This window comes from Sturnira hondurensis, unplaced genomic scaffold (genome assembly GCF_014824575.4).
Source record: "Sturnira hondurensis isolate 20B ecotype Veracruz unplaced genomic scaffold, ASM1482457v3 Scaffold0007036, whole genome shotgun sequence".
Taxonomy (NCBI): Eukaryota; Metazoa; Chordata; class Mammalia; order Chiroptera; family Phyllostomidae; genus Sturnira; species Sturnira hondurensis.
In genome coordinates this window covers 1,627,637-1,639,719 of record NW_028079667.1, presented here as the reverse complement: position 1 = coordinate 1,639,719, position 12,083 = coordinate 1,627,637, and the positions used below count along the sequence as shown (strand labels likewise).

Below are 12,083 nucleotides of genomic sequence, written 5' to 3'. Positions count from 1 at the left end.
AAGTATACAAAAATTCAGGTGATGTTTCCTTTTTTCAGTCTAGTTTTTACAACAGTTTGAAGTCTCCTCTCGAATAATCAGTAAAAAGCTGATAAAAAATCAGTTTGTTCTGAGCGTATTTTTTAACTGTCCAGAGTAACGTAATATGTTACAAAAGTAACATTCATGTTCCCTCATTTGCATAAGGTTAAAGAAGAGCCCCAAACCAGGAAACAAGGTGTTTTCACCTAGGTTTCCCCCAAATGCAGGGGCGTGAGACAAGAACATATGTGCATGTAGCTATTTTGGAAAGTGATCCAGAGAAACGGGAGTGGGGACTGGGAACAGTGACACAGGGAGGGACAGACAGCCATCCTAGGGTTATAACACACACATGGAGCTAACCATCCCTGGACTGGGGCCCAGGTGGGACCTTCAGACTGTGCCTCAGAATTATCCAGCTTAGTGACAAAAGAGAGAAACATGAACCGCCAGCTTCCATCCCCATCAATCTACAGCTGGCCCATGGGATGGTAACTGTCTTGGACATCCAGATATGTACATAGGTCAGAAGAGCTGAGCAAGATCCAAGTGGTTACAGCAGAGAAGCCTGGGGCACAAGGCTGTTGCTACATAGATACCTGCCTGAAATCCACACAGCAACAACTGGAACGAAAAAGGAGACTGAGAGGATGTGAGCTGGCCCGAGTCTCATCCAATCGATCCAAAGGATCACTTTTCACCCACCCAGTCAAATGTCAACTAGTGGCCGGGGTGGGGGGTGCAACACAGTCCCTGCCCTTAAGTCCTCTTCAATCCTTAATCTGGCAACAGAGGCTAAGGACACATGAGTGTGCTCAAGGTTAGCAGGACATATTGCTTATGGTAATGAGACTTCTTTTTAACATTCACAACAATATTTGATCATTCCTTTTTTTTTTAACTTAAAAAAAAAGTAACTGAAAGAAAGTGGAGGGAGCTCCAGAATATCACCTGGGTGATGCAGGACAGGAGAAGGGGCAAATGCTCACTTCCTACTGGGTACAGTGGAGGGGCAATTCCACTGTACCCAGTGGAAACATTGTACCCAGTGGAAACATAAGCCCAGTCTCTGGTTAAAAGCCCTTATTCAGTATTTGTTTCCCTTCCATTGACAATGAATATTTCTTGCATCATTGCGAGCACTTTGTACACTAACTCACTGAATCTGGTGGACCTTTGAGGAAGGTACTGTTATTATTTTACAGATGGGGAATGTGAGGCACACAAGTGAGTCATTTGTCTGAGGTCCCAGAGGTGGTTCAGTGGCAGCACTGAGTCCCTAGAACCCCAGCAGTATGGCTCCGGAGCCCATGCTCTCACCAAAACGCTAGATACACTGCAGCGGTTCAGCAGAGAGAAAACAAAGCAAGAAAAGAAGGGCACCATCTGACGCGCCTGCATTTAGGAACAAACAGGCTAAGAAAGGACTGATTTGGAAGCATCCCAAGGGAAATAATTCTGCCAGGCAGCTGGATGTCCTAATGGCCTCAAAACCATTTCCAGAGGGTACAGTCCCAGAGCTGGGGCCACCAGAAGCAGCACAGAGAGTCTTTCTGAAGGTCACCACCCGTCACTTACATGGTGACGATGCTACTGGAAGCTCATTGTGGTTGAACAATAGGAGTAATCATACTCTCTGCCTCCAGTTCATTCAGGCTCCTTCACACACACACTTTCTCTCCCCTCATCATTCTCACATGTCCAGTTGGAATCAGAGTAAGGCAAAAAGAGTAAGAAAACTCATTACAGACAGAGAAACAATTTTTAGAAAATAATAAAGACCCTTGGCTCTGTAGTCAATTCCCTGACTCCTAAGGTTTGGCAAATGCTACTGCTCAACACGGTCCCTGCCCCTCCCAAGGGGAGGACTTAGTTCCTAGTCCCACAGCCCTCAAGCTTGGCCAAGTGGCTGACAAAGTCACTCTCTGCAGAAGGGTATCTGTCCCCATCCTGTTACATTTAGGATTGTCCATTTATTTCAGCCAGTAACGTTTGTGCAGCAGAGACCCAGCTAAGAGCTGGGAAAGTCAGCTCAGGTTTCAGCATTCCTTTTTTCTGCCACCAGTCTGGCCATGTCCCAGGAGAGCACACTCCCTCAGCCTGGGTCCCAGGGACCACACAGCATGGAGCCGTCCCAGAGAATGGACCAGGCAAGGACTCTGAGAGAGAAGTGTTCACCGTGGAAACCACAAAGCTTGTGGCCAGTGTGCTACCTGAGCATAATTGAACCTAACTGGCCCACACAGGTGGTAGATCTGCATGCACTTGGGTCCAACAGTCATAGTTTCTCAAGCCTTCCTCTCTGGCTAACTGGCTGTTATCAGAGTAATAACTTCTTTGTGCCTCAGTGTCCTTGTCTATATTACTTAATTCTCTGGAATTTTGTGAGGATACACTGAGATAATTGTCTTGATAGTAACTTAAATAGAAAAAAATTAAAAATCAAGATGCTGAGCAGGCTTCCTGTGCACAGAGGCTTCTCTCAAGGTGTTTCTTTTCAACAGGTCTGATTAAATTTAATGGGCACCTAACGAGACCGACAACATTCATACAGGCCTGAAAACAGTATGGAGAGTGATGAGATAAATGGAGAAGGTGTTAAATCTTAAGAGAACCCTGGCTTATAAGAGACTTTTCCTCACTTTTACAGAATGCAATGGATTTTAATTTTCTTTGTGGACAACACTGATCGATACTTGCAATCCAACGTGGAAGGAATCCTACCATTCTCCCTCTACCCCCACCACTCAGGACTCGGTTGCTTTGGTGTCTAAGAAAATGAGAGTTTTTAGTTCTACATCTTGAGGAAGGGCTCAGTGCAGAAGGCTAGCAGAGGAAGACCTAGGCGGGGATGTTGTCACTGGTCCCCTCCTCCATCTCTTTGTGCAGTCCCTCAGTCTCCAATTCCCTTACTGTTCAGGGTTCCATTTAACCACAAAAGGCTTCGACTCCCCCGATCCCTTGTTGTCCCCCCTCTACTGTACTGAATCTCGGAGAATTAGTACGCTGCAGATTTTCAGTGTCTTCCATCAACCAGTTCCTAGAATCTGAGACACACTACATGGAAAGACAGGCATGGACAGAATATAAATATTTAAAGAGATATGTAGTAAATATGCGTATGTCTTGATCTGACTTCTCCCCACAGCCCAGCCTCACTCCTGCCCACCCTGAACACTGATGTCACAGTCACAGAGAATCTCCTTAAGAGGCTCCGCCTCACTTCCAGAGCTGCGCACATGCTGTTCCCTTGGCCCGCAACACTTTTCCACCCTGCTTTCCTTGCTAAGTTCTATTGCTTACTCACCCTTCAGAGATATTCAAGGAGAGCATCTCAAGTGCTCAACATCATAACCTCAGCACCTGAGCAGGGAAAGCGCACAAAAAAAATACCTGATAAAGCAAATGGATTAGGAAGCCAAGAATGATAATTGATGTGCTGTTTTGTTCTGCAATTTCTAACCCACCCATATTATTGTGATTATACTTCTACAAGAAAAGAATAAGAAAATCATGAATTCTTCCCTAAGGAATGTTACTTAATCAAAAACAAGCAGATACATTTTATGTTACATATATCTTTACCAGTTTTTAAAATGCAAAACCAGCAAGAAGAAAGCTCCCACTTTGTTACATAGGTACCAAAGATGTTCTTTTTGGAGCACAAGCCTTTCCTATCTCTCCACCTCAGCCTGCCCCTGCCCCTCCATCAACACATCACACTCTGCCCCATGGCTCAGAGTTCAGTAGGTGGACAGAATTCATCCACACAGTCCTACTTCCTGCATCCTTTGACTTGAGCAAGGCACTCATGTTCATTGGCACATATCCTCAAAAAAAAAGGTGGTTCAAAGGCGCCTTGGCTCTGGCCATACCAAAGAAAAACTCCTAATTTCCACCACAGGCGAAGTCTGAGATTATGCAAATGTGACTTTAGACCACCCAGCAAATTCTTTGAAGAAGTCCGTCTGTACCACCTCAGCCCAAGTATTGTTTTCCTGCGCAACAGCGGCCGCACTGACGGACTGCCAGAAGGCCTGAGTGGGTCGGGAGAGGTATTGTTTAGCTGGAAGGGAGATTTCTGTCAATGTGAATTTTAAAAGGGGGAGTGGGGTATTAATTACATTGTAAAGTAGGTCTCCTTGGGAAAAAGGATAAAAGCTGTAGATCTGCTGGGTCTTTGTTTAAATAAAGGTTCAGCTTCGCTTACCCCAACTGACAGTTTAGCTAAGGCTGCCAGAAACAGTTCTCAATAAATGATAAAAATCCAAGAGCAGCCCCTACCCCTGCCCCAGTCCCAACCAGGTTTAAGGGAGAAGCACAGGCACAGAAAGCTCTGGGTGCAGCCTGCTCCACGGGGAGTCTAAACCCTAAGGTCATTATCGGCCGCGGCATCACCAGCAGGTAGAAACACTGGGCATCTGATCAAAGTAGGCCATCCAAAGCATTCATCCCTTTGTCTGCACACAGACAAGGGGTGGCCTCTTCGAAAGCACTAAGTATCCGTTTCCTTCATGAGTGTCCAAACAGTCAAGACAGGGTGCACAGAGGTAGGTTTCTAAGTAGCAGTTTATTTGGGATGGGTTATGCTTGCTGCTGCAAACCTCAGAAAGTTAATTAGAATACACTAACGATCTAAGAGCTGGTGCAATATGTGTAGTGCCGTTCTCTAAAGTCTATTTTTTCATTGTGATATAGACACATCATTTTTAAAGAACATATTTTAAAAGATAAAAAAAATCTACAGCTTTCAAAAGATTTAAAAAGGAGGGATTACTGCACCTCAAACACTTCTTGGATCCCTTAATAACTGCTTATAGAGCCTTAATGTGTATAATTTACATCACGGATTAAAGAGGTTTAATTTTTTAAAACCTCCCCCTGGGTGATAGCCCCCTTATAATTGGATGGCCATTCCCTGGACTTTTTTCAGTTCCATTAATCTCTCCCCAGTTACAACAGCCACAGCCCTCCATGTGGGGCTACATCCTTAAGTCTTGAAATGACACTTTTACAACATGAGAAAATAACATTTCATTGGCAGTCCCTGCCCTCCTCCTGCTGAGACAGACCGACTGTAGGTGAGGACGCTCAGACAGACAGGCCCCTTTGTCTGCGTCACCACTGCTGACTCAGCAACCGGCACGAGGCGTCCTTCTCCCCACATGACTTACCTCCTCCACTGAAGTTTGTCACTAACACACACAGACACTAAGTATCACAGAAGATGACAGCTCAGGTAAGAAGGGAATTTCTCTCTCTTCCACTGCTGTGTCCTCAGCACCCAGCACATGGGAGGTGCTCAATAAATAGTGTTAAGTGAGCAAATGAATGAACACAGTTTTCCATTTCTTTTTGCTCAACAGATAGAAAAACAATTCGACATGTTTCTTGAAGGGTATCATAGGGAATGTCCACCAGTAGAAACATTTAAACACACACCTGATGCCAGGGATAAACATTTCTGCACGAGGGAGGAGGCTGAACCAAAGGACCTCTAGATTATCAACTCCTGGACTCTACAACTGGATGAACACCACAGTGTAAGAGCCAGCCAATCAGGGAGCAGATCAGCCACAAAAAGCCTGATTCTCAGGTAGAGTAAATTACTGTGCTCTGTTTAAAATAAAAACAATAGCTGTCCTGGGACTTGGATGCAAAAATACTAACTCATCCCAAACATGGACATATCCCCTGGGGAGAAGCGCTCTTGCTAATCCTCAGTTGTAAAGTAGAAACCACAGATGTGCATCCGGGTCCCCTCAGAGCCAAGCTCCAAAACTGTCCATGGGAAAGTGGAGAAGCCAGGGGATAAGATTAAAACAGAAATAAACAGCATCGCACTAAAAACTGGACTTTTTGTATTCTAGTGAAGAACAATCCACTTAAGAAACATCTGAATTTAGCATTGAGGTTTAAATGGTTATAACTGAATACATAGTCACCCCCCCCTTATCTGGGGGGTTGTGCTCCAAGATCCCCATTGACTGCCTGAAACTGCAACCAGTACATTCACACTTGCAATAAAGGTAAATTTGCAAATTAGGCACAGTAAGAGATTGACAACAATAATGAATAATAACACAGAATAATTATAACAATATACTGTAGTAAAAGTTACATAAATGCAATCACTCAGCATGGATTTCTTTTTCCATCTTCACAATTTCATGAGTAGAAGATTCGTTCTTACGGTAGATCTTAGCAATGTCAGCATAAGAAATTTTTCCTTTTTCCTATGAAAAACTTCTACCCTTTCCCTGAACGGAAGCACCTTACCACTTCTCTCTGGAGTATCTGAGTTGCTAGCATCACTGCTCTTGTGCCTTGGGGCCACTATTAAGTGAAATAAGGGTGACTTGAACACAAGCACTGTGGCCCGTCAGCCTGACAATCCAAATTGCTACGAAGTGACTAAGGGGAAGCAGCACACACAGCCAGGATAAGCTGGACAAAGTGGGGCAGAGCAATGACTCACATCCCTGGGCTGGACTGAGCAAGCAGCTCATCATTATGCTGTTCAGAATGGCGGGCAATTTGAAACCTAGGAATTGCTTATTTCTGGAATTTTCCACTTAATATTTCTGGACCAAGGAGGACCATGGGTAACTGAAACCTCGGAAACCAAAACTGTGGATAAGAGAAGACTACTCTAGCCACGTCATAAGATAGAAATTATTGCATTTATTATATAAGAATTGTTTGCCTAGTAAAAAGTCATATTTACCTGGGATATCACACTGAAATGTTCAAATTCAAGAATGTCTAAAATTAGCCACAGCCAAGTATCTCAGTTGGTGAGAGCATCCTCCCCGCTCCCTAAGGTTGTGGCGTGACCCCGGTCAGGGATCATACAAAAAGCAACCAAGGAATGCATAAACGGGTGGAACAACAACTCGATGCTTTTCTGTCTCTCTCCTCCTCTCTTTCTCTAAAATCAATACCTAATTTTTTTAAAAAAACAGAATGTCTAAAACTATGGGCAAATTATTCTGATCGATTTTTTCTTCAATCTGTATGGGGGAGGAACTTTGTAGGGCCAGGAGATATGCTCATTTTTTCTTAAACAACTTTCTGTAAAAAACGTAATTCTAAAGATGTAACAAGAGAAACTCTCACACATAGATCAACTTCATGAGTGGTTCTTTTCTCCCCACACTCTTCTGCTTTAATCACAGAATAGACCAGGGCACAGAAGGGGCAGAGAATTCCAACCAGAAGGGTGCAGTGTGGACCCATTGGAGCTGTGTTTGGAAAACCTGCACATACTGGGCTTGTTTTGAAGACAAAGGGCAGACACTGGACCCGAGGCATTTACGGAGGGAACTCCAAAGTTAAACAGCTTGACAATTCCTTGGAAACGTACAAAAAGGCTTCAGCTTTGTAGCTAACTCCTGATCACCCATACCACAACTCAAAGAAAGAAGACTTCTGTTTCTAAACCGTAAGTAATTTAATCTTAATTCCAGTGACAGCAGGGAATGTGCAGAGAAAGCAGTGACCTCCTCTGTGCACAGACTTCTAAATATCTCTATTATTTGAATGAGCGAGGTCGTCCACAAGAATTCTGCGGGATTAAGCTCACATCTGGTTGGCAGACCTGGTGTTGGATATGATTATGGCCACACAACTAAATCTTAAATCCACATACTGTTCCTATTTAACTGACAGATATGAACCAACTAATTTAGAGAAAATGTGCAGCAAATTATTTCTTCCACTTCCCCGCGCCTCAAGAATGCGCCAGCAATAGGTATCACTGAAAAGGACACCCCCACCCCACCACATGACATTTGCATTCCCAGATGCTCCCCAGTCATCTGAACTAGATGTTGTGTTAGTTATCTGAATCTGTGCCTTGGGAGTAAGTATAGTGGGGGAGGGAGTAATTTAACCAGACAAACTTAACCTCTCTGGACCTCGATTTTCTCTCTCACACACACAGAAAAAGATGAGCCCAGACACTACCGATTCCCTTAATAACAGCAATCTCTGACCACCAATTATCAGAAGCACAGTTTGTGTGCAAGAGGAGATCTGAATTCTTAAGAGCATGTCATTAACTATTAGAATTTAAAATGCCTGAACGACCGATCCACAGTTACACTTCAATACCACCGGTGAACATTTTCTGACCACGGAGGACGTCTTTGAAAACACCCTGGCAGAAGAATCACCAGACTGAGTTAGAACACGCAGAGGAATCCCGCGAACTTCCCAGAGCCGGAGGACGGCGGGTGGAGGCGGGGGAGCGTGTGTGTCTGCACGGGATTTAGGAGGACGCGCCCGGAGTCTGAGCGCAAAGCTTGCATTTCTAGGGGCTCAGAGCTTCCTGTATCTCCGAAGGACTTCTGTCTATATCTACAAAATCTCTGAAGCCACCACCTGAGGCTAAACAGTTAGGGGCAGGAGAAGAAAAGGCAACGGAAAGGGAGGGGGTAGAGCAGGAAAATCCTCAAGCGAAGCGCCCCCAAAGCCGGTGGGGCGAAAGTAGAATTTGAACATCGACAAAGAAATGGGGAAAAAGAAAGAAAGAGGGCTCCGCCTTTCCCACCCGGTCCTACTCCCTTCACTAAAAAGGAAAGGCCGCCGAGGCCCCTTCCCTTTGCCTTTCAACCTGGGATGCGGAGCGCCCACTGAAACCACACCCTCCGAGACCCGCCGGGCCCGAGTCGCGCACCCCAGGAATCGCTGCCGGTGCCCCGCCCGCAAACGCGGGGCTTGGAGCATCCCATCCCCTTCCTCCCACGCTCCAGGCCGAGGGGCAGCGCATTCTCCAGGCACCCTCCCTTCCTCTTCCTAGCGTCCCCGCCTCCTCCGCCCGCCGCCCCCATCCTTCTATTCCGCACAGTATTTTAATACCTCCACCCACCCCGACAAGGGAGCCTTTTGAAAACTTTGTGTGTGTGTGTGTGCAGGGCTTTTGTCCACATCCTGGGCAGGGCTGGGTCACCCGGGTAGACGCCTAGGGGTGTCCAGGCTTCACAATGCACTGGGGAAAACACCACGGAAATCCCACCCCTTTATTTTTGACCCGCTTCTACAACCGAATGACACGCTTCGGCTAACAATTCCCATGCCGGGTCGCCCCTCCGCGCCGGGGAGCGGGGAGGAAACCCCGTCACCCGGCGCCTTTCTCTACTGTCACGAGGAAAAAGGTGTGCGCGCAGAGAGTGAAGCAGCCGAGAAACACCTTGGCTAAAAGAATCTTTTTAAATGGAAAATAGGAAAGAGATCCTTTTTCTCCCACATCCCGGGAATCGGGGCGCACGAGGCGATGCACTGTTGCATCACGCAGCAGCCGAGCCTTGGGGCTCCTCGCCCTCCTCTCAGCCCCAGACGCGCGCCCAAATTCATGCACACACCCACAGCCACCTCCTTCGCCGTCCAGAACCCCGCCCGGGCTCCCGGTATTCCCGCCGGCACCCTCCCCGAAGCGGGGACCACCCAGCGCCGGAGGAGCAGCTGGCTCGGGCACGGAGGCCCGGGCACTTACAGACGGTCTCCCCACGGCCACGGCCATCGCAGCTGCTTCTCTGGCTCCGACTGCGCCCGGGTGCTCTCCGCCAACACCGACTGCTGCTCCGGCTCCCGCTCGCCTCCCCCGCGCCTCCTTCGCGGCTGCGCTCTGCTGGCGCCCGGATCCCGCGCGCAGCCGGCGGCATCTGCTCCCCCCGCGCCACCGCCCCTCCTGCTTTATTAGAGCAACATGGCCACCCGCCTGGAAGGGACCATTTGCTTCCCCAGAAAGGGGTGTAAGCCTGCGCGCCGAGGCCGAGGCGGTTGGAGGGAGGATGGTGGGCGGGCCTCTAGCCTGGGTCAGCAGGCGCAGACAGCAAGGTTTGCTCTCCCAGAACGTAATCGTGGGCCCGGAAACGACCCTCTCCGGTGACACCGAAAGGCCTCCAGCCGGTGCGCCAGCCGCCACCCCCTGCTCCACCACGTGCCGGAGCCCTAGTAAAAGCTGGGGCGCCGAGGTCCCAGACCCCGGCTCGGCCGCGCGCTACGCGGAGCGGGCAGCTGGAGCCGCTGCGGAGAGGGGCGAGGGGTGCTGGGCAAAGCAGGTCCGTGGAGGTAGCGTCTCGCGGAGAGTTAGCCCCGGGCAGGCACGCCCCATGCGGAGGAACGGTCTGGAACGGGTGTGTGGGCCACCAGGGAGATCTGTGGGGGACCGCGGTGGGGCTGGGCAGAACCCCGCAAAGGAAGAGTTGCTCTTTCAGAAGTCTATTCGTAAAGGAGATACTTAAAAAGAGGCAGCTGGAAGCTGTCACTGAAGCGTTCGGCCGGGTAGGGGACCACAGTGGGGACGCAGCAGATGCTGATGTGGACGACCAACCTCCGCCGGCTTGAGCGGAACAAGAGGATTTCCCCGCGGGAGAACGAGCGCAGCTGTGGACTGGCCTAGAGCGTAGGAGCCGAGGCCTCCCCGGGTGTAGCAAGAGCCCGCCGGTCAGACGACTTTATTTTGTCGCTGGAGACGGACCCAGCGACCCGGAGGCGCGCGCGGGAGTAGCGCTTAGGGGGCTCCACGGCGGCGGCGGCGGCGGCGCCGGGCGGGCGACTGTGGGACTTGGCAGCTCCTCCGCGGGAGGGAAGGATTTTTCCCACAGCCCCCGGGGTGGTACTTCGTGACCGTGTGCGGGACGCAATGGCAGAGTCCTGTTGCGCGCGGGCGGTGCGGCGCTTAGGCGAAGGCCTGACAGCGAGGAGGTGCTGTGGATTCCCGCAGCTCCCCGCAGGGCCGGGGAGGGGCCCGGCCGCCACCAGGTGGTTGAGGACAGCGTCCGGTCCGCGAAGAAAACCTAGTTGTGTGATGGAAGGGCAGGGGTAAGAGGAGGCGGTGGAGGGCTGTGACCGGCCCACGGGATTGCACCCTGAGGGAAAACCAGGACCTATTGAATTAGGTCAAAGACAAATGCCTCTTTAGACCGGGGCGCGTCCGAGTCTGATCTGAGACTTCCAGCTACCTGGTTTCTCTGGAGCCTTGCGGGTGCCCTTCCTGCCATCTTTGGCCGGGAAGGGAGGGCGGTCGAGGGGTGGGGAGCCCCGTTCGAAAGTGCTGCCCTACGTTGGGGTGAGTGGTCTCCGGGCGGGGGTCCAGCTGCTTGTGAGGCAGATGCCGGATTGCCCCAGAGGGGTCCAAGGGCTCCATCCAGGCTACCCAGGCTGAATTCCACCGGCAGGATGCCGGTGAAACCCTCGGGGATGGGAGTATGATGAAAGTACTTTCAGCGAAAGAAAGATGAGAGGCTCTGAATAGGGACCGTTTCAGTTTGTGGGTGGGCCCAGACTTATAGACACTTAAGTACCCTTTTCCGTTTTGTCCAATTTTTGCCCCCTCGACTTAAAATCTTTTGAAGACGTGGCTTACCATTTTATGTCAGGCATACAGTAAGGGGTCAGTTAAGTGTTGAATTAAGGTTACCACGTTGATGGTGCCATGCAAAAGGCCGAGGATCAGAAACACTTTCATCTGCTGCTTTCCGTTGTTCCTTCTCCCGTAGGGAGGGGTCTCTGGTAAACCCTGTGGAAAGACAGCTCCACGGGCTGCTAACCGGATGGAAGGACAGTTGCACACCAACTCTCTGTTCTATTATGTTGACCAGGCCAGATGGCAGGATTTAATCAATTTTTTGAAAAAACAACTTGCTCAAGGTCACCCAGCTAATAATGTGGTTGGCACATGTTGGTCTGACCCCCAGAGCCCATGTTCTTTTTCTTTAAAGATTTTATGTATTTAAATATTTGTAGAGAGAAGGAAAGGGAGGAAGAGAAACATCAATCAGTTGCCGCTGGCATACCCCTAAACTGGGACCTGTCGGGCAGCCCAGGCATGTGCTCCGACCCGGAATCGAACCAGCAATCTTTGGCAGGCCAGCAACCATTGGCAGGCCAGCATGAAATCCACTGAGCCACACCAGTCAGAGCAATCAATTAACTTTTATTTCAATTTACTTTGTAAATGCTTATGCCAAAAGGAGCTGATTAGATTCTAAGAGTATGAATTCCCTACCTTTGTGGGTAGGTTAGTTTATTGTCATCACAAAAGCTTAATGTCACTT

The 12,083-nt window shown here is 49.1% G+C and overlaps 1 protein-coding gene across 3 annotated transcripts in view; it reads right to left on the bottom strand.

Moving 5' to 3' along the window:
* Positions 1-9,751, bottom strand: part of SEPTIN11 (septin 11) — an 87,926-nt gene extending 78,175 nt beyond the window's left edge. For 2 of the 3 annotated variants that reach the window (XM_037051002.1, XM_037051001.1), the window contains exon 1: positions 9,518-9,751. In XM_037051002.1, the coding sequence (XP_036906897.1) occupies positions 9,518-9,544 (27 nt within the window). In that variant the 5' untranslated portion in view covers positions 9,545-9,751. The remainder of the gene's footprint in view (positions 1-9,517) is intronic. The other variant, XM_037051000.1, reaches the window with a different exon arrangement.
* Positions 9,752-12,083: the final 2,332 nt, after the last annotated feature.